Genomic DNA, 23,510 nt, shown 5'->3' on the forward strand with positions numbered 1-23,510 from the left:
TTGTTTTTCCTTCTTCTTCTTTTTTTTTGGTTTAATATTGTTTTTAATTTTTCCTTAAAACATGTTCACATTTTCTTAATATACAGAAAAGAGTATGTGGTTATTTGGTTTGCGTTAAGTCCATTAAAAAACGATTTGGGGAGGCAGGTGGGGCGAGGGAACTATCCTAGCACACCTTCAGTGTGGTGTATTCCTTGTTTAAAAATTTTCAAAAAAATTTGTTTGTTTGTGGAAAGCCAATGGACACGTATAAACCATTCTGTCCATTTGGTTGTTTTCTTAGTCCTTTACTTACAAGGGTGGCGACTGGGACTCTCTTTCTAGAATATATATTCTTTTCTCTTTTCTTTTCTTTCCTTTTTTTTGTTTTTGTTTTTGTTTTGACGTCCCAAGGGTGGAGTGGGGTTGCTGTGAAATTTGCTTTTGATGATGTGGCAGGTGTCCTTAGGAGTTTTCTTCCAGAGAGTCTGTTAAAGGCTCCAGGGGGACTGCTGAGGCCGGCTCATGCTGTTTTAAGCGTTTAATCGTGTTCTTCAGTGCTTGCCTCTTATTGCAGAACCAAACTCTAACTACTTCCCGGTCATAGTTCAGCTTCTCGGCAATTTCGGTCATTTCTTGCCCAGAGGGGTGTGTGTTCTTCTCAAAGTGAGCATTGAGGATCTCAAGGGCCTGGGGTGTGAAGGAGGTGCGCCGCTTGCGCTTTTTGGACGGCTCACTCCCGATAAACTCGGTCAGGTTCTGCATACCTGCTCGGTGGCGGGCCTCAGCCTCAGCCATCCACCGCTCAAGCACCGGCTTGATCTTCTGGGCACTTTTAGGGGTGATGTCCAGCTTTTCAAACCTGGCAGGATACAAAAGGCCAGGGTTCAGTTTGGCTGTCAGACTGCTAGCTATAGTGTTCTCTTGGGCTTCCTGTGGTAGGAAAAAGTGGCTTCTCAGGATGGTGTGTCTGGGGGGGAAAATTGAGAAAGAACAGTCTTACACTGAGTCCTCTGCCAGGGTGGGCTTCCTGCCTGCCTGCCTGCCTGCCTGCCTGGCAGAGCGAATTCACTCCAGGTTAACAGCCAGCTGCAGCGTGGCCACCCCCACCCTCAGCCACTGCCAGCCCCCCTTCCCACATGCTTCATGCTAGAGCATGCCACCCCACCGAACCACAGTAAGGGGTGGAGGGTAGGGGAGAGACAGCAAGACACACGGATACCACAATGGGGAAAAGAAAACACAAACTCGGATTTTGTCCTCCAAACTCTCCATCTAAGCTTTTGTTTTCATTAGAACCGCACCTTGTCCCAAGCCTCAGAACCCTTAAGGCAAAAAGGAACATCCGGAAGTGACATCAATGACAACACTTGTCACCTTCTTTCATTTTAAATGATTCTTTGTGTGCTTTACATTGTACACGGAAAAGTTTCAAACTGGGGCACACATGTCAGATGTTAGAATGACGGGACCAACATGCATTCCCAGGATGCAAAAGGTCAGGATGTAAACCATTTGTTCATGGGAAGAATGTGTCAAGATGTAAACAATTTGTTCCTGGAAAAATGTGTTCCTGACTGTAATCGTGTGTAACTGCTGGCTGGCCACTCACATAGGCCAAGTGGCCAACCTTTACATTTCATAGAACATCAAGCAGAAGTTTATCTTATTTATGGAGGTGGCGATGTGTCATTGAATCAGTTCTGATTCATAGTGAGCCTATATAGGGTTTCTGAGGAGTGGCTGGTGGGTTTGAACTGCTGACCTTGTAGTTTGAAGTCCAGTGCTGATTCTACAGTACCACACCAGCACTCCATCAACCCTCTCCCTTTCTTTCCTTTGTTCTCTATGTATGTTGTTGCTGTTAAGTGTCATTGAATCAGTTCCAACTCATAGCGACCCTGTATGGTGGTGGTTATGTGCCATGGTATTGGTTCCGACTCGGAGTTCTTTCTGACTCATAGCGACCCTCTATAGGGTTTCCAAAGAGCGGCTGGTGACTTTGAACCATTGACCTTGTGGTTCAAACTGACCTTGAGATCGAGTGCTTAGCCTGTGGCACCACACCAACTCCGTTCTCTCACCTGAATGGTGGAGTGCTTTGCATTTTTTATTTAGAGCTGGCCAGATCCAGTTGTATTATTCCTCAATAAAAGTTTTCTTTCACTCCTAACAGAATATGAGATTTTTCTTCTTTGACAACATTTGGCCTTTTAAAAATTCCTCTCACTGACTCGGAGATGAAAATATTATAGTTATTTTAATAGTCACAGATGGCAACTGGGCTAAGTTTCTTTTATATCTCTTAGTCTCTGCTGTACGGCTCATTTAAACTCTCCCTTTCTTTTGGTAGCAATTTTCACCATATGTAAGTTAACAACATGCTCCTTTTCCAGGTAACAAAAAGCCAGTTGCTACTTTATTGTTCTACTCAAACAGTTGGACACATTGTAATTACTATGAACACCCACCCCTGGGTGTGCTGAGGCCACCTCATGCCTTCCAAAGAGGTCCAGTGTAATGGTGCACTTTTGCACCAGGGCATCAAGCTGTGTTTAATGCGCAATATCTGCAAACTGTACTTGAATGATATCATTTTCTGTAAATGAGGTCTTCTAGATATCAATTGCCATCAGCAATTCTTTGCTACATTGACTTTAAAAAATATGAAGCATCTTGGACAAAATTATAGAGAGTGTTTTAAGGGGTCATCCTGGTACCAAATTTACAGTTAGTGTTGATGAAATGCAAAAAATACCAATTCCTTTTTATTTGTTTTGTTTATACCAAATCCAAATTCACAACTATCCCACACGACAACTTTGGGTATATAGATTTCCCCTCTCTTTTAAAGTGTTCAAAGCTGTTGACAAACAACAGTCTGATTGCTGATTGCATCTTATTACAACGGTCTAGTCTCACAGCACTAAATAGAACCTGCTTTATTTAGTCAGAATAAAGGCGTTCTCTTGCTCACGAAAGAACACAAAAAGATAGACTTCCTTTATATGCCACAATCTTGTTTTTGGCAGTGTGTTTTAGATGTGTTGTGATAAGCAGTGTAAATAGCATCAAATTTTAATGGGATCCCAATAGCATATACTTCCATATGTAGCTCAAGGAGCTATTATTTTTATTTTATTTTATTTATTTATTTGAAAAGAAAATATGGAATGCTTCATGAATTTGCATCATTCTTGCGTAGTCGCTATGCTAATCTTCTCTGTATCGTTCCAGTTTTAGTATATGTGCTGCCGAAGCGAGCACTATTTAATTTTTAAAAACTCAACTTCTAGTACTGGCCCAGGAGGGAGAGAGTTCATTTTGCTTTCAATACCAAGGGAGGTAACCATTTAATATTTTTTCATAAGCTTGTTCCTTGTGGCAAGCTCCCCAAAGCTTGTCACTGCCCTGCTAATTTGCCATACACCCATTTTGCCATTGTTTACCATAAAAGCCCCAGAGCTTAAATTCTTGACAGCATGACCCAGGCTTTACCGCTTCATAGCACTAGGGGGCAAAGCTTATAATAAGGATGTCCAGGCATTGGAGGTGTCTTTTTCCTCAGTACTACTTGTCAAACCTGGGTGTGTAGGCTCAAAAAAAATAGATTCCTTCAACCCTTTATAAAGTAACTGAAATGGTTCCAATGTAAGAGCTCGGCCTTTTTCAATTCTTTTTTCCCCCTGGTTGATAGCTCCTAAGGCTACCTCAGTGAAGCTCTGGAAGATAAGAGAAAGGAGACTCGTATAAGCATCTGGTGTGTTTTGTTATACCGTGAATTTCCCTGGTCGCTTTTCATTTCCAACTATAGCTTCATTGGAGTCCTGGTGTGGGGCTATGGGTTAATGTGCTGGATTGCAAAGTCCTTTGGATCGCAAGGTCGGTGGTTCAAGCCACTCCTTGGAAACCCTATACAGGGCCTTTATGGGTAGGAACTGACTCGACGGCACTTAACAGAGCTTTCTTGGCTCCCTCTTTTTAGGGACGACTTTAGAAATGAACTTATTTGACTGGGACTGTCCAAGAAACCAGCAAGGGGATTAGTTAAAACATTAGATAGCACTTAAACCCAAACAAGGAAATCATATTTTAAGACGGAAAAATAAGCCCAAAATGAATTTAGCAACAATAACAAACTGGCAACCGCCACAAAAACCTGTGGCTGCCTTTATCACAAGCCTGTCAAGAAGAAACAAAATTAATGTTTCCCGGCAGGGAGCAGCAGTATTCGTATCATTGATGCCGCTTGTTAGCGTTGATGCTTTAGTACATGTTGTTTGGAATAACATATACAAGCCTTGAAACAAATTTCCCAGCAGTAGTATCCTTGTATAGACTGAATAAAGGTTATTTTCTACAGGGAGGTATCTTATAAGAAAAAACAGTAGGGGAGGCCATAGAAGTGAGAGGATCCTATGGTGCTTTTTGTATTTAACAACAATCAATGGGTTTTATGGAAAATCATTGAGCAAAATGTGAGCTGCAAGCTACTACCCCATACTGATGTTATTTATAACCTTAGTCTTAAACTGCAGGAAAAGTACACTTCCGTCCTTTGGGGAATACATTAAAAGTATAAAGAGCAGATAAAAAGACAGCATTTCATGGATCACCAAGAACAAAATCCACTTAAATGAGTTTAGAGTTGGTTTCTTGGCTTTTCCTGATGGAGGAGGATTCATAAGGCATTGCCCAAGAGGAAAAAGCTCTTACCGAAGTGCCTTTGTTACCTCATGCATAAACATGGGATTAGTGCAACACACACATGCATGCGTGGGATCTGCTTCTGACAACCGTAACCCATATCAACTGGAACACAACCAAGGCTGGATCTGCCAATCTTGGGGAGCAGGCTAGGCCAGGTTCTCGCTACGTTTTTTGAACCATTGAAATCAGGGACATCTTTTGCAAATGTGTTTTGAAAGCTATTTCCAGGAAGGCAAGTTAAATCATTCCTTCAAGGCAATGAGATGGTTAATTTGGCAGTTGGAGGCCAGGGTAGGTGGGGAGATAAGCAGCTGCTGTGTGTTTTCATGGGAAATCATAACTGTCATCCCTGGGCAGAGATAGTGGGAGTGTTAACACAAACAAAGAATGGAAATTTTACAATGTTTCCAAAAATGACTCTTGAGGAATTGGAGGGTGCGCCCAGGGGGTATTGGTACCAAGACCGCCTTGGAGGTTCTTTGTGAGTTGACAGTGGTTATCAAGCCAGGACCCCAAGTCTGTTTCAGTACATTTATTTCCAGTATACACAACCAATCCCAATATAGCTAGCCCAGACTTGTTCCCATATGCGGCCCCTCAACTTTGCCCACCCGATGAAGACAAGCTGGACCACCAGGACAAACGAGGCCTGGCCAGGAGAGGTGACAACATGCGGGCGCGGGTTACCTGCAGATAGCAGACTGGCTGTACGCGGGGCCTTCTGTGGCACTGAGGGCCTGCCCCACCTGAGTCTGGGTCAGGCCAAGGGACAGGCGCCGGATTTTAAAAGCTTTGGCAAATTCTCGGATCTCTTCCAGATTAACCCCATCCACCTCACCCGCTGCCGTTTGAGGATCTGTGGAGATGTTTTTAAAAATAGGATCAATACGTCAACACACATCCGAGTCACATCTTTTTATTATGGTTTGTAAGAAAGCGGTTCTCTTCAATAGCAGCAAAGTGCTGAGAAAACTGGCATTGTGGAACGTTCGCTTAGTCTCCTAGGTGAGGCACCCAAGCTCCCATCCTCAGCTCATCAAACTCATTACACCTTCATAAACCACCCTTGGAAATGTTTCTATCCCAAATAAATCCACATGAGTGGCTTCACTCCACAACACAAAAACACATTTCTTTGGCTTTAATAAAAGCACTTTTTATAGAGTAGGCAAATCTTGGCCTGCAAATGTGTTCAAATATGCAACAAATATGAAAAGGGAAGGGTTTCCACTTGCAATGTCTTGATTGAGATCTTTAGTGCTAAAAAATGCCCTTGAAGGAAATCATATTTGGTGTTTTCCCTTCACCTCATTGCTAATGAAGCCAGGCTAGTAGACAGGCTACCCTCGTGGCTGGTGAGTGCATTTCAACTGACAGTGACTCTATAGGATAGAGCTGTGGTCTGTATGGAAGAAAACTGCAACCCCTTTCACCCTCACAGTGGCTGGAGGATTCGACTGTTCTGTTTAGCAGCCGAGCACTTACACCATGATGTCACCAGGGCTCAATTAGACAGTATCCCACTGTCATTGAGTTGATTCCGACTCTCAGTGACCCTGTATAATGTTTCCAATTCTGTAAATCTTTATGGGATCAGAAAGTCTTATCATGGACTAGCTGGTGGGTTTGAACTGCTGACCTTGTGGTTAGCAGTCCAGTGCTTATCCTATGGTACTATACTGCTTAATTACTTATGTTTATATTGGCCCCTCAGAAGAGAATGATACGAAACCAATATTGTCTTTTCCCCCATAATAGTTTACTGACACGGCTGCCTTTGTCCCCTGAAACAGCACATAATAAAAAATGCCTAGCACAGGAAGGCTCCTTTGGTGCCAGATAACGCAGTCAATTTAGGACTTAGCAAGGGAAATGATACAACAGCTGGAGAATGGACCCCCCTTCCCCCCGGTTACTGATCCCTGGATAAATGAAAGCATACACCAGGTTGGAGACAGCATGGGATGGGATGGTGGAAGATTTCTCAATGTTGCTCAATCCTGCCTACAGTGCAGCCGTATTGTTCTTCAGTTCCATTCTTTGGACTTAGGTGAAAAGTTTTTCTTTTTCCTCTTTCTGCATAATCAATTTTGGTAAATACTAATACTTGTCCAGTCAGGGATATAGATACTTCTGTTATCATGATAAGAAGTAAACATTTGCATCCCAACTGCCAATTTTTCAAACAAGACTGTCAACATCTGGGGTGAGTATAGAGTCTCTCATTGTGAGAGAGGGATCCTCTCTTGCCAAAGGAAAATTGGCTCTGTCAATAGAATCTACAATATAGGTGTTAATATATTTTAGTCTTTACATTAAAAAAAAGTCCTGTGGAATTTTTGAATGCTTTTAGTCATAATTCTGTTGTGACATGACTGAAAAGTGGTATTAACAATGAAATCAATATGTATGTATTACTGAAAGGACTGCTGGGTATACTAACTGAGTGGAAGGAAGGGTGAAGAGAAATACAAGAAGCAGTCCTGGTTTCTATGGTGTTAACAGTTTATAGGGGTTGAGGAGTTGTCACTACAAATGGATAAAAAAGCACCTAGAGAAAAAATACTAGGCGGAAAATAATCAAAGACTTAACGGTGTGATTCCCATACCAGAATATGCAGAGAATCTAGAGCTAACAGGATGGAGGCTTCATCTGGGCCTTACCCAAGGGACAGTTTTTCCAGCTCATGGCAACCCTATGCATATCATAGCAGAACTGTGTTTTACAGGTTTCAATGGTTGATTTTCAGTACTCCATCTACAGGTCTTTCTTCTAGGCACCTGTGAGGGGCGACATGAACTTCCAATTTTTTGGTTAGCTGCCACCTGTGTTTACAATTTGCTCCATTTAGGGACTCCTTTCAGAGAATGTTGTTGTTGTTAAGTGCTATCAAGTTGGTGCTGACTCATAGCGGCCCTGTATAAGGGTTTCCCGGAAGCGGCTGGTCAGTTTGAACCGCCGACCCTGTGGTTCAAATGGATCTTGTGGTCCAGTGCTTTTTTTACAGTGCCACCCCAGGACTCCTTTCAGAGAATGGAGGAGACATTTTCTGGTCAGCGGGAACAGACAAGTACAGATGCAGGAGGAACAAAGCACTGAGGGGCTGGGAAGGATGTTGGTAGGTGCAGTAGGGACTGTGTGCTACCCAGCCAATGCTATCGAATTGATTCTTGCTCCTAGTCATCCTGTAGGACAGATGTCAGTCTATATGGAAGTAGACTGCCTCGTCTTTCTCCCACAGGGTGGCTAGTGGATTTGAACCACTTAACTTTTGGTTAGCAGCCCAATGCTTAACCCATGGTGCCACCAAGATTTCTTGAGTTTGTGCTAGGAGAGGTGACTATTTCACGATAGCATAGTTGGGAATCTATGGAGCTAGGGACAGGAGGGCTATGAAACTGGTATGGCTGTTAACATTTAATTTCCTCCAGGAAAAAGCTTTCTTCTAGAAGACTGATGATATTTCGTTATTAGAAGAGACTTATTTGGGTTGTCTTTGGTGTAGGCTACTCTCTGGATAAACCCCACCAGCACACCAGCCTGGAGCAGCTTTGAGGGTTCCCTAAGGACTCTGGGAGGTCACACCCAAGCACACAGGAAACTTGAGTCCATTAAAAAAAATAAACAATTCTTAGCACAGAAGTTGTGAATGAGCAACATGCAAGTAAAACCCAGCTTGCCTAGTCTCTAAAAATAGTTTGAATGATTTGCCAACATTTAAACATTGGAAGATTTCTAATGAAAAATCTAGGTTTCCACCTTCTCTTGACCTTCTGGAAGATTTGGCTGAGCTAGACCTGCATTTGCATTGGGGGACAATCAGTCAGCTGGACCCAGAGTGACTGACTGCCTCTCAGATTCTTATCATCCTTTCTCCAATCTCTGTCTGCCAGGCCCTGAAGTGCAAATGATTTGTGCTTAACTATTATCCTAAAAGGATCTCTGGTGGTGCTGTAGGATAAGCACTGGACTGCTAACCACAAGGTTGGCAGCTCAAATCCACCAGCTGCTCCAAGGGAGAAAGGTAAAACTTTCTGCTCCTGTAAAGATTTACAGCCTCAAAACCTCTATACAGGATGGTTATGAATCCGAACCCACTTCATGGCAGTAGGTATTAACCTAACAAGGAACCCTGGTGGTGCTGTGGGCTAGGCATTTGGCTGCTAACCCCAAAGTCAGTGGTTCAAACCAGCTCCTCCACGGGAAGAGAGCTGAGGTTGTTTGCTTCCATAAAGATTTACAGTCTCAGAAACCCTGTATAGGGTTACTAGGAACAGGAGTCAACTCAATGGCAGTAGGCTTGATTTTTGTTTGTTTATTAGCCTAAGAGCTTGGTCATTCAAACCCTCCTAACAGTGCTACAAATAACAGTTTGGCAATATGCTTCCATTGGTAAAGATTGTTGTTGTATGCTACCAAGTATAGTCTGCTTCACAGTGAAGCTCTAGACAAGAATAGAACTTCCCCACAGAGTTTCCTAGACTTTAATCTTTATCGGAGAAGATCACCAGGTTTTTTTCTTCCTCCCATGGAGCCACTGGTGGGTTTGAACTACGAAAAATCATATGGAGCCGTTCTGCTTGGTTATATCTGAGATCTGCATGATGTAATGGGGTTTTGTTTTGTTTTGTTTTAGTCTGCCTGTTGAACTCAGAGGTATTTAAGTTGTAACCTCTGGATTTAAAGCGTGCATTTTCAATGTGACTGATACTGACCCCCTTCTGCCCCCGACAGCCCCTCTAAATCTGTTGTTGTCTCGTCGATTCTAACTGATAGCAACCCCAAGCTAAGGGAACAAAATGAGTTCTTGGGGGGGGGGGGGTTGGTAAAAAAAACAAAAACCTTCGAGATTTTACAATGATAGTGCCCCTCTTCTTTCAGTCCCTGTAAAGAGCCACAGTTGGCCAACATGTATAAAGAACAGCTGTCATATTACAATTTCATGAGGCAGGAGAAACAAATAGGAAAAAACAGTCTAGAATGGATTGTTGGGCTGGTGATAATGAAAAAATGGTCTAGAAGCACTCATGAGAGGAGGCAGGGCTGCTGGTACAGTCAGAGAGGCAATGGGCTTTCTCCAACAGACAGGAAAGAAGGTGTTGTCTTTCTTGCTATGGGGGGCAGTGGAGGATCAAAATATAGGGAGAAACACAAAGTCAAAGACTTTCCTTGGGATAATCTGGCTTTTAGGATGATAGTTTTCTTACTCTGGTAGGCATATGAATCACCTGGCAGAGCCCAGGAATGTGCATTTCTAGCAGGTACCACAGGTGGCTTTGACACAGAGGTTTACACTTTCTGGAATCCTTCTTCAGTTCTGAAGCCTGTTCCAGCCTGACTAAGTCTGAGTGTGGCATCTGCTGCAAGGCGCTGTCTTTGCTTGGTCCTTTAGCATTATTATGCACCAGGCTCCATGACACAGAAACCTGCTCTCCCACCTGTGTAAGACTGATGAGGCCAGGTAGGCTCGGCAAGAAAGGAACCCCGGGCAGGCAAAGCCCTTCCTTACTCTTCTCCCCATCTGTACCTCCACCACACACTGCAAATGGCAAACATCTCGGGAGCCAGAGGACTGAGGGTCCCTGTGGTTTTTGGCTGGGAAGCATATTTGTGATCTTGGTTTATACTTGTATGAACTCCAGGTCTAGATCAGATAGAACAAATTGAGTTAACCAGCACATGAGGCACAGGTCTTAAATCTGGAAGGATTTCGTCTGCTGTATTCCAATTTCACAAGGAGCTCTGGTAGTGTAGTGGTTACGAAACGGGCTGCGAACCACAAGGTCAGCAGTTTGAAACTACCAGCTGCTCCGTGGGAGAATGATGAGGCTTTCTGCTCCCGTAAAGATTTATAGCCTTGGAATCACTGTTCAGGGTCGCTAAGGGTTGGAACTGACTAGATGGCACTTAATAACAACAATTCCAATTTTACAAGTTCCTGGGTGGCCCAAATGGTTCTGAGCTCAAATACTAACCAAGAGTTGGGCAGTTCAGATTCACACAGGGGCATCAAAAGTAAGGCCTAGTGATTTACTCCCAAAAGGTCCCAACCATTGAAAAAGCCTAGGAAACACAGCTCCTCTCTGAACTACACCGAGTGGCTGTGAGTTGGAATTGACTTGGTGGTAACTGGTTTTATTCCAGTCCCAGAGCCTGCGCTGCCACCAGACTCAACAGTGGGGAAATGGGCAGGTTTATGACTTGGTTGTAATTCCATGTAAATTGGCTCTGCCGAGCTTCTTCCCTTCTTCTGCTGCCTTTATTTATTTATGTTTTTTATGTCTCCTGTGGCTTTGTGGGTTAGTGCGCTGGACGGCAAAGTCATTTTGATCTGCAAGGTCAATGGATCAAGCTCACCAGTCACCCTCAGAAACCCTATACAGGATTGTGATGGGTTGGAAATGACTCAATGGCACTTAACAACAACAACAATTAGTTCTCAGGGTTGCTATGAGTCTGAACCGACTCAATGGCACTGAACAGCGAACAACAAATTACTTCTCCGAAACCAGGAACTAACTTGGTGTGTGTGATGGTTCAGGATGCTTTTTATGAAGAGTCAAAAGGAAAGCCATGGATATTTCACCCTGATTCGTTGAGAGGTATTGTGTGAATGACCACTAATTTCTTTCTAATTCTGAAATCTCCCAAGAGCCCCACCCTCCACATTCATCACACGAAGCTGAATTCCTTTTTTGCCTGTTCCACATACAGAAGGGATAAGATAGGAATTCTTGGAAAATGCAAATATGGTTGATGGGCTGTTGAAAATTCAGCATCTTTTTGATTGTGCAATTTGTTGCTTGTCGGGAAATGGGGTGCCCAGCTTTCTTTGTATTCATGTTCTCATCCATAAAAGTCAGATGCAAAAATGTATTAATGTGTTTTTTTGCCACACGTTCCAAGACTGCAAAAGGTCTCCTTATCCAAAGATGTAGCCCATTCCTGGACAAAAAAAGCTTGTCCTGATTATAATGTGTAGAAATTCTCTTCATACATTAGAAAAGTCAATCCATGGTATCGGTTAAGATGCTTTGAATTAATCAAAAGACTTAGGTTATATTTTTTAATTCCAAAATTTCTGTCTTCCAAAAACCCTTGAGGTTACACCTACTGTTTAAACAGCTCTTCTTTATTAAGGGATTGATGAGAGGGCTTCAAAAATTTCCTGGAAAATGGAATATAAAGATAATGAGATTTTTCTAGAAACTTTTTGAAGCCCCTTCATATACGCTTCTGGTTGAGAGGAGAGGAATATGGTCATTGGAGACTTCCCTGGAGTGTCACTTTAAGGAACCATGGTGGTACTTTAGGATAAGCACTGGACTGCTAACCACAAGGTCAACAAGTTCACACCCACCAGCTACCCCATGGAAGCAAGATGAGGCTTTCTGCTTCTGTAAAGATGTACAGTCTGGAAACCTTATCTAGGGTGGCTATGAATTAGAATTGACTAGATGGCAGTATGTTTGGTTTGGTTTTGAAATATCACTTTAGCTTGAAATCTAGCTCAGAGGTTGAGATTTCACCCTGGGATAGGTCAATCTAGCTTTCTGTCATACAGTCTCCTGGCCCTGGTGTGGTTGGTTTAAATTTTTTTTTTTTTTTTTAATTATTGTGAACTGGGTGATAGTTTACATGGGAGAACAAGAGCTTCATACCATCGTTTCATTGCAATGATTACACTCTCCTCCGTGCATCATCATTCAACAGTATTTGTTTCCATTCTTTCTGGTTTTTTTGGGGGGTGTACACACCTCTAGTGAGGGGTGTACACAAAACACTTAGGGATATATAATCATTTAAACAACCAAAGGGCACATTCTGCAAGCCTGCCTGCTGGCCGCCAGCACCCAGTCCCTCTCTTTCCATGAGTCTATAGAGTCCTCAGCTGCTCCCTTACTCCATCTCCTCATCTCTGCCTCCATCTCTAGTTTTGTTTCTTCTCTGGATAGGGTCCTGCATTCCACTTGTGCTCTTCTCCCTTGATGGCCCTAGGGTCCTCTGCTTCTGGACTGTAAGATTAACTAGTCCTCTGTTTTTGTTATAAAATTTCTACTTTTATAGTTGTGACAGTTGCAATTAGTCATGATAACAACTACTCACTATCAAATCATAAGAATCTTATCCCCATCTCTTTTTACCAGATGGTTGGGTTAATTTTAAGGATGAAACAATCTGAGGCTACCTTGCTCAGAAGGAATCTTTGGATCCCCAGAAAGTAGATCTAACATCCTTAATCAGGTGGCAACTTTTAAAGATGATCATTTTAGTTAAATCAGTCCAGTATTTTAAATACATGGTCAGAAAGCAATAACAATGACTACAGCGCCCACCCTAAATTTGACCTTTGTTTGAAGAGCCTTAGAAGATCAAGCTATAAAGGTATTAATTGCCCTAGAGATTTAGGATAAACTGGCATTGTAAATTGGTAGTGTTTCATAAGTATAGCTATGACATTTCCCAGATTGAATCTAGAATGTCTGGGCTAAAATGTAAAAGGATTTTTGTGGGAGTAGAATGTAAATTGTGTAATAATAAACCTGTTCTATGGAATTGGGTTGATTGGGCCCATGTTGAATTGAGTACTCAGGATGGACTCAGACAGGTCTTCTTTTGTAAGTTTAACTCCTCTGTCAGCCTTGGCATGATTATGAAGGATCCTAGATTGGCTGAGCCATCATCATCCATCAACATCATCCTTCCATGGCCCATGCTTGTGGAATTGTTATAGGAGAAATATGTATCTTTAAATAACAACAACAACAACAACAGCGGAAACCTCAAAAAACTGAAACCACTAACCCACTGCCATGGCATTGGTTCTAACTCATAGCACCCCTGTAAGGGTTTCCGAGGCTGTAATTCTTTATGGGAGTAGAAAACTTCATCTTTTTCTCTCAGAGCAGCTGGTGGGTTTGAACTGCCAAGTCCAGTGCCACCAGGGCTCATTTGCATTTTAAAAGAAGCTGCTAAATTGGAATTAACTAGCTTAGTAAACATCTGTCTAATTTTTAGTGTTAGTTCCACAGCAAATAAAGGACGTATTTAGGAAACATGAGAAATAAGAAACCATTTGAGACTGTGCAATGTAATTTGGGAGAGCAGCATGTTTGCAAGATGTTGACTTCATTCAGTTGTGGACAATGGTGTGAATCGTGAGCATGTGAACCAGGGGTTTCCCTGTACAGAAAGCTATTACCAGGCACTGACATGTTCACTTTATAGCTTTGCTTTTTTCTGGAACTAGTCTTTTGTTAAGGAGCTCTGGTAGTGTTGTGGTTATGAATTGGGCTGTGAACCACAAGGCCAGCAGTTCGAGACTACCAGCTGTTCTGCAGGAGAAAGATGAGGCGTTCTGCTCCCATAAAGATTTACAGCCTCAGAAACCCTGTACAGGGTCGCTATGAGTCAGAAGCGACTCCATGTCACACACCATTGCATTGCAATCCTTTGTTGAGTACGCATGAAGCTTATGAGCCAGGGATTTTAGTGCTGAAGGATATGCAAAAAACTGCTAACAGAAAGGTGGGTGGTTCAAACCTACTAACTTCTCCTTGAGTTGGAACTGACTCAAGAGCACTTAACAACATCAACAACTGAAAACCCAAAGTAAATCTACTGAACAATCAAAACTCCCACTGCTATCTATTTTTAAAGTTGTAAGTGTAAGTCAAATTAGGACATTTGTCAAGTTATTTGTTTAACTTTTCTTGAAGACTTTCCCCAAACCTGATTTAGAGAAACTGTATCCTCATTTGATGGCTGTGGAGACTGAGTGTGTAGGTGCTATGAACAGACACTGGGCAGATGTTCTAACAAGTGCACAGTATTTGGTAACGTTGAGCCCAGAGGTGGTGTTATTTGCATATGAACATTCTGCTATCATTACTAGGGTGTTAACTCTGCAATCCTTTGACTGAAGTAGGGGAGGGTTGGGGATGATCTAGTTAACCTGGCACATTCTAGTTAATCTGGGACAATGGCAGGTTGGTCAACACTAGGGTTAGAAACTTCTATGACCATGGCATGGAAGTTTATTGACCATGATATTCACCAAAAGTTCAAATCTAGTTTGACTTCATTTAAGCTTAAGACCTTGGTTTTGGGTGCAATTTGGTAGTCAATTAGCTATCCAATTCAATTCAAGGAGTCTTTCTGTTTACCTAAGACTTTAAGTGAGGTTCTTATTTACTCAATTGCTGGAGTTCTGGTAGCTCTGGTTACGAATCGGGCTGCGAACCGCAAGGTCAGCAGTTCGAAACTACCAGCTGTTCCCCGGGAGAAAGATGAGGCTTTCTGCTCCTGTAAAGATTTACAGCCTTGGAAACCCTGTACAGGGTAACTATGAGTTGGAACTGACTCCACAGCACATAACAACAACAACATAATGTATGTTGGTTATAACATTTATTTTCCTTTATTGTATCCATGTTCCTTACCACCAGTTCATGGCCTCTCCCGAGGCAGGAACCACACATTAGTTGCTTCTGCTTTCTAACTTTCAGTCTGTGCCTGACATATACATGGTGTTCAATAAGTGTCTTTTTCTTTTTCATTGACTTCTTCCTACTGAAATACCCTTGTTTTTTCACTGCAATTTAACCTGCATAGCAACTACATCTGAAATATGTGGCTGGGTCTCCCAGATGAGTCTGTTTTACAGATTGGGTAAGGTTTCATCTCAGAGAGAAAGAATTTTAAATGTGTATTTCATTCTTGAATATAAATTTCAAAATATGTGGAGTGTCTCATTTCTCACTTCGTATTGGCTCAAAGAAAATCCTGTGCATGGCGGACCTACCTAGGTTATCCAAAAATTGTTTGGAAAAAATATTTAAATCACTTGATATATTTATGTCATTCAAAAGTCACTGGATAAAAATCCATGTGCAAGCAGTCTTGTCTTTAAAGGCTGCAACATTGTGAAGAATGCATACCGTGCTTTGAGCCAGACATCTAGGGTTTTCTTCATGGCTCTGCCCTCCGTTAGATTTGTCACATAGGGAAGTCATAATTTCTAGATAAGACTGAAACTGGCCCCTCTGACATAAGGTGACCAAGATGGATTAACTATTTGGATGTACTTAGTGCCAGTTGCAATATCTGAAAATGAGAATTTATCATATAGGAGCCCTGGTGGCACAGTGTGCTAAGCATTGGGCTTCTGACTACAAGGTCAGCAGTTCAAACTCACCAGCTGCTTCACAGGATAAAGATGAGGCTGTCTGTTCCCATAAATATTTGCAGTCTCAGAAACCCCAACGAGCAGTTCTCTGTCTTACAGCGTTGCTATGAGTTGGATGGCAAGTTGTGAATATTAAAATGAGTAAATATTGAAAGTGCTTTGAAAATGCTACTTTCCCAATGAAGGATCTAGCAGAGTTCTGTTGGGGATAATCAGCATAATAATGACCCATGTATTATTCATTCTGCAGTTGGATTTTGAGACAGAAAGAAATTACCTAAGCAATTGGCTCAAAATACAAATCTGTAGCAATTGTTCGCAGTTCGGCAATGGATTTGTTGCATAGTCTGACTTGTGGTGGTTTTGCTTCCAAAAAACCTCTCAACAAATTTGTCGTCCTCAAATCAGTTCCAACTCATGAAGACCTTAAGTGGACGGACTAGAACTGTACTCTATAAGTTTTCATGGCTACGATCTTTTTTTAGCTAGGCCTGTCTTCGAAGACACCTGTGTTTGGGTTTGAACTGTCAACTTTACGTTCAGTAGCCAAACGTTTAACTGTTTGTGCCACCCAGGGACTCCTGGTGGTATTGCTAGATGATCTCAAACACCCAAAAAGACCAGGTATAGAGTTTGGGTGGGCTTCTCATTCAGGTTCTGCCTATAAATGACCATTTTCTGTTTCAAGCGTGTGTGGTAAAACTTTCTCCCTCCATAGTTCTTCATTTCACATCAAGGATTATAACATGGCTCCCTCATTATAAACACAGAATTTAGCTGTTATATTGATTTCTATGCAACTGAAATTCCACCTGGCCCATCGAGCACCCCTGTAGTTTAGGTAGGTTCTTAATTTCTGAAAGGAGCTAATCTTTTCCTGCTCACTTGTTAAAAGTACCTGGTCCCCTTCCCCTCTCCCCATTTGTCTGCCTCTATTCATCCATAAAATAGGTCTTAGTGGGACAACCTGTTTAAAGGCTTTTTACCCATGATTCTATTCTAGAAAGTCTAGAGTTTCTGGTACAAGTAAGCAGGCTAATAGATCTAAAAATCTAAACTAACAGATTGATGGCAAACTCAGTGTGTCCTCTGAAACTATTTGGTGATGATCCATTTTCACGATCAAGAGCATTTAGCCTAGTCCATTGAAGTAACTGGACATTTTAATCTATTTCTACAATTCTTCATTGTCTTTTCCATTCCATTCCATCCCATTCCATAGACATCCTTCTTGCCTGGGTTATCCATACAACATAGATGGATACTGGTTGGGGGAAGGACATAAAACTTCGCTTTGTGTCACTAGACTTACCCCATGGTATATGAGGGTCTCCAGCCTGTTCATTCAAGGTGTTCTGGTAGCATGGTGAGTTATGAGTTAGGCTGTTAACTGGAAAATCAGCAGTTCAAAACTACCAGCCAGCTCTGCAGGAGAAAACTGAGGCTTTCTGGTCCGGTAAAGATTAACAGCCTCAGAAAACCTATACTGGGTCACTATGAGTTGGAACCGATTCCACGGTATACAACCACCATGTGTATTCATGACACGTGATACCTATGCAAAGTTTTAATCCTTTGGAGTTGTTGTTAAGTGAACCTTTATGGGGTTTCCAAGGAGCAGCTGGTGGGTTTGAGCTGCTGACCTTGTGGTTAGCAGTCCAGTGCTTAGCCTAAAGAACCACACCAGGACTCTCTAATCCTTTAAGGGACTGGATTATTTGTCTCTGTTGAGTACCAATCTGTGCACATGGATTGTGATTTTATATATTGGCAAAAATTGCACCAAAAGTGAATAGCTACTGTCACTGAGTCAATTCCAACTCATAGCAGCCCTGTATCCGACACAGTCAAACTGTTCCTTAGAGTTTCCGAGGCTGTAAATCTTGATGAGAGGAGATAGCCTCATCTTTCTTCCTTGAAGAAACTAATAGGTTTGAACTACTGACCTAGTGGTTAGCAGCCCAGTGTCTAACCCATAGCACCACCAGGGCTAGTAGACCTGACATTAGATCTTTTTCCCACTCATATTAGCACCCTTCTATTTGCATGTGTAAATATGCTGTCTTCTTCTAAGCTCAAATAACATTTCTAAAAATTATACATATTATTTGGCCTACTCAAGGAGTTAGCTTTACAGGCTTATTTTATCTTATGAATGGTGGTTCAGAGAGTTCCCACCTGCTTCCAGTCCAGACAGCTCCTTGACATGCCCCTGGGGGCAGCTCATTGTGCACACCTCCACCACCCACAGGCACGTGCTCTTTTATTCCTCTGACACCTACAAACAGAATGGCAGGGGACTTCAAACTGCACAGAAAAGCAGCTTGACCTGTTGCTGGCTGAATGCCTGTCGTTGGTTATTTCAGCTCTGAGTGGTATGGCTCACGCCCTGCAAACAGATCCATCTCTACCTTAGGAAGCAGCAGGACTGACCCAGCACATCAGGAGTCATTTAAGATGGCACCCCTTCATGCACTAATTAAGAGGGGTGTACCCTTTGGTACTGGGCATTGACTACATCCCAATATTGGCCTAATCCCTTATCGCAGAGAAAGGAAATCCGTCTAAAGGTCTGAGAAAGAGAGAGAGAAAGAAGGAGAAGGAGAGGTAGAGAGGAAAAGGAGGGGAAGGGAAGGCAGGGTAGAGTAGGGAAGAGACTGCAAACAGGTAACAAGAAGGCCACAGTGATTTCAACTGAGCCAGAAAAGATACTTACTGCTGACTAACTGGCCCACACTCAAAGCTGAAGAAGAGGAGGATGAGGAGGAAGAAGAGGAAGTCTGCCGGACAGGACTTTGAGACATGGAGGCTTGGTTGTGAGCCAGGTGCAGAAGGTTGCTTTGGGAGGCTGCTTGACCCACTGACGTCTGGGAAGGTTGGTGGAGCTACATGAGGGGAAGGGGGATGTAAAAAGATACAAAGTGAATGAAAATTAGGGGACAGACACCAAGGGAACAGAAGTTTCCAATGGCATTGATTCATTTCATTTACACGGAGATATACAAAGGGGCTTCAACAAAGTTGTGGACGCATTATCTTTTAATTCCGTTTTTGCAGGAACTTTTTGAAGCCCCTGAAAACTTCTCAGGAAGAGTGCACAGTTTACAGAATAGGCAAGAATATTTTTTGTATAATATGTTGTCTCTTGCTTGACAGACATTTTATTAGTAATTCAAAATATATTATTAATTCCCTACCTGGCTTGCAGGAGCACCCAATTTTCTACATTGCTCGACCATGGTGTGTGACTGGACTCTTTTATAACAGATTTCTTAGGTTTCTCAAATATGTATAGATGAAATACAATGCTTACAATCAACTTGAAATGCATAGCTCACACTTATAATTGTGCACCAAACCATTATATCCTCTATTTCTGGGATTTAAGGAGAACTCTGAGTTAGACTGATGGCATGTGATTTAGGAACTTTCTGCTCTTCCAGAAGGAAGAGTCTTTGTAGATTACTGTGGAGTTGGGGAAAATGTTCTATGTTAACCCATAGACTATTAAAGGAGATATTAGAAGAGGGAGTCAGGAGAAATCAAACCGTTTTTGTTGACAACCCTGTGTGTGTCAAGGTAGAACTGTGCTCCATACAGTTTTAATCCATGATATTTTGGAAGTAGATCACCAGACCTTTCTTCTGAGGTAACTCTGGGTAGACTCAAATCTCTCACCTTTCAGTGATCAGCTGAGTGCATAACCATTTGCACATCCCAGGGGTTCTTCAGGACAAAAACAGCCAGTAATGTTTGTTGTTGTTTAGTGCCAAAAGTCGAGTTGGTTCCAACTCATAGCAACCTTGTATGGGGTTTCTGAGGAACAGCTGGTACATTTGAACTGTCAACCTTGCAGTTAGCAGTCCTGTGCTTATCCAGAGCCACACCAAGACTCCCAGTATATTTGTATCTCCTGCAAGGTTGCCGATTCAAGCTCACCAGCTGCTCCTTGGAAACCTATATAGGGTCACTATGGGTGGGAACTCACTCGACAGCACTTAACACCACCACCACCGGATAATTGCTTGCTTACTCTGTGCCAGCCACTTTGTGAAGGACATTTGTGTCCCATCTCATTTAATCCTCCCCTCAGCCTGTGATGTGAATACTATTTCTACTTCTTTATAGATAAGGACACTGAGGCACAGAGCGGTTAAATGATTGCATAGTTTCTTCTTGCTGTTCTTACTCTGGGACTTGAACACTTAGTCACAGTGCCACATGTAAGAATGGAATGTCTTCATGTACATTTACTCACCATTCACTTTATGGGTTATTCAAGGACTGTGCTCTGAGAGGGAAGAGGAGCTCAGCCAAAGAGAAGAGAGAGAGAGGAAAGGAAAGTGACTTCACGTGCTGATCTCTTGTGTCTGAGTGCCCTCGGATCTCAGATCCTTTGTCGACTGGTTAATTCTACTCCGACAGACGGCTTCCCCAAGCACAGCATGCTGGTTTACAAAGTGCTTTCATATCATCTTCACACTCATAGAGCTATGTGGTTGCTGTTGTTAGCTACTGTCAAGTTGGCCCCTGCCTCCTGGTGATGCCATGCACAGCAGAAACAAAAAAGCTGAATGGCCCTGCGCCATCTGCATGATGGTTATGGAATAGACCCTTGTGGTCCATGGGGTTTCCATCAGTAGATTTTTGGAAGTGATCTCCTGACCTTGCTTCCAACTCCATTTTAGTCTGGAAGTTCTGCTATGGTCAGCTCATAGCAACATGAAAGTCTCGTCTCCTCTGGCAGACATCTGATGAGGAGCATTGGTTGGGAATTGAACCCGGGTCCCATGAATGGTATGGCAAGGGCTTTATAAAAGGGAGTAAGTCTGGGAGCAGAGAAGACCACAAAGCAGGTACCTATCTTTGGCCACTTTCTTAGCATCTAAGGGCCAGCTTGGGCTGCTTCAGTTCCACATCTGTGTGTACGTTTGTGTGCTCATTTGTTTTAGTCAACTTTATTGAGATATGATTTATACGTACTAAAATGCACCCATTTTAGGCCTACAGTTCTAGAAGTTTTTTCAAATGAAACCACCATCGTAATTTAGATATAAAACCTTTCTATGTCCTGGTGTGGCACTACAGGATAATGTGCTGGACTGCAAGGCCCATTTGAACTGCAAGGTTGATGGTTCAAACTCACCAGTTGCTCCTAGGGAACCCTATACAGGATCACTATGAGTCATAACTAGCTCGATGGCACTTAACAACATAAACAAATCATCTTCTAAAGTTCCCTCACCCCTTTTGCAATCAGTTTACCCCAGGGCCCTAGCGCCAGACAGCTGATGATCTACTTTGTCACTATGGATTTATTTGACATGATTCTAGAAGTGAAATCTTACAGTAGATATGCTGTTAGCACCTGGCTTCTTTTTCTTGGCACACTGCTCTTCAGACGTATCCATTTTGTTAGATGCATGACTACTTCATTCCTTTTATTGGGGAACTGCATTCCACTGGAGAGAACCTACCAGTTGTTTATCCATTAATTTGTTGAGTTTACAATTTGGGCTATCAAGGAGGCTTAATTAACATTTATGTACAATAAATGAAATGAAAGCCCTTGCATATACTTGTGTTTTCATTTTTCTTATGTAAATACCAAGAAATGGAATTATTGGATTATTCTGTAGATGCGTTTTTAATTTTTTAAGATCCTACCTCCAAAGTGGTTGCACCATTTTATAGACCCACTGATAATGTATGAGAATTTCAGCTGTTCCACATCCTAGCCAAAGCTTGTGTTTGCCAATCTTTGTAATTTCCCAGAGTGTTTTTCCCATTAAATTAATATAATGCCTTTAAAATAATTGTCCAAGTGCTACTTTGGATAATGTGCATAAGGAGCTATTTTCCCCTTTGCTTCTCTGTGGTAATGTATTTGCTCACCTTATGACATACCTATGAGGTAGACGTGCCTGGTGTGATTAGGAGAATTTGAAATTTGAAGACAACAGGTAGATGCCAGGCCCAAAACCATGTGATCTGCTGGATGGTAGAAACTAGTCACCCAGCCCTTAGTTCAGGCTTCTTCCCAGGATTCTAAAAATTGCCTGCAGGGAGTTTTCAAGTCAGTAACCTTATTGTCACTCAACTGTGCTAAACTGTAGTTAGATTATGAAGCAGAGGTAGTTATAATCAACATGGGAACCCAAATTAATATGCATCAAGTAGCTGCCTAAAGTAATTAGCCAATCTGCTGAGCACATAATCAACAATTGAATCCAGTACATTTTGTTCTGTAGGGACACACACTAAAGATTAAATCTATTTTTAATTTGCTTAATAAAATGTGAGGTATATTTGCATGTCAGTCTACCCCTGCTGACCTATTGAACTGTCCTTGTAAATACTGCTATTTGCCAAACGCTTTTTATAGTTTTGAGTTACTGAGTTATGAGACAGTCTTCGGTTTTACCATTCCATCAATATTTTATTGGCACTGGGCGTGATAAAATACCATCAAGGAACTGGATAAAACAATAATCAAGTTAAATATCTCTTCCTCAGACACAACAGAGTAAAGAAAAACTTACTAGACTGGCTCTCACATTAGAGTCACTAACACAAGAGGGAGCATATGCATTGAGCTATGCAGGAGGAGAAATTGAAGAGAAAATGAAATTGTTCCTTTAAGAACTTGTTGTATGTCTACATAGTCAAGGAGAGATGAGTCTATGAGCCCTAAGAATCTAAGAAAGATGTTTTTCTTCCAATATAAATAAGTATTTTTTGTTAAGGACAGTAATGTCGTGCTTACTCTCCAGAGTTCAACTGGATTGTCAGAAACACTAATAACAATTCTTAAAGGCTCATACTTGTCAAGAATCAAGAAGATTATATAAAAAGTAGCATCCCAATGGAGACCATAGGCCTCATTCCACTTGCCAATGTAGATATGCATGCATCTGGTGATTTTAGAATCACTGTGAACTCTGATAGAATCGCCTAGAGATGCACCTTTCTTTTATAATTCTTTTATCTGGGGAAAGAGGACAAAAGAGGTGCTGCTTCTGTTATCTCCCAACCCTAAAACTACAAATCTTTCAGGTAAAATATGAAAATTAACACTAGTATATCAAACTAAACTTTATAATATCCTCAAGAATTTTGGTATATTATCCTTATGTTTTATGCGTAACACAAATTATGCATATATGGTGTGGCACTGTGCGTTAATGTGCCAGACTGCAAAGTCATTTGAACTGCAAGGTTGGAGATTCAAGCTCACCAGCTGCTCCTCGGAAACCCTATACAGGGTCGCTGTGGGTCAGAATCGATTCAACAACACTTAACTGTCGAGTCGATTCCAACCCATAGCGACCTTGTATAGGGTTCGGGAGGAGCAGCTGGTGAGCTTGAGCCGGCAACTTTGTAGTTCAAAACGACTTTTCAATACGGCACTTTAACCCACAGCGCCACACCAGGACTCCATATATATCACTTCAAATAAATGGTGTTGCAGAGATATTTAGTCCAACTTCATGAAATAACTCTGTGGTTTGATAAAAAATTTAATATACTTCAAATAAATTGTTGTTGTTGTTGTTAAGTACCGTGGAGTCGGTTCCGACTCATAGTGACCCTGCACAGGGTTTCCGAGGCTGTAAATCTTTACGGGAGCAG

At 42.0% G+C, this 23,510-nt stretch overlaps 1 protein-coding gene across 2 annotated transcripts in view; it reads right to left on the bottom strand.

Moving 5' to 3' along the window:
• Nucleotides 1-361: 361 nt before the first annotated feature.
• Nucleotides 362-23,510, bottom strand: part of POU6F2 (POU class 6 homeobox 2) — a 587,859-nt gene continuing 564,710 nt past the window's right edge. The window contains exons 7-9 of one of the 2 annotated variants that reach the window (XM_006832118.1): nt 18,595-18,763; nt 5,377-5,545; nt 362-841 (exon numbers count right to left, since the gene is read on the bottom strand). In XM_006832118.1, the coding sequence (XP_006832181.1) occupies nt 445-841; nt 5,377-5,545; nt 18,595-18,763 (735 nt within the window). In that variant the 3' untranslated portion in view covers nt 362-444. Of the gene's footprint in view, nt 950-5,376; nt 5,546-18,594; nt 18,764-23,510 lie in introns of both variants that reach the window. The other variant, XM_006832117.1, reaches the window with a different exon arrangement.

The sequence above is a fragment of the Chrysochloris asiatica genome, unplaced genomic scaffold (assembly GCF_000296735.1).
Source record: "Chrysochloris asiatica unplaced genomic scaffold, ChrAsi1.0 scaffold00006, whole genome shotgun sequence".
NCBI classification, from domain to species: Eukaryota; Metazoa; Chordata; class Mammalia; order Afrosoricida; family Chrysochloridae; genus Chrysochloris; species Chrysochloris asiatica.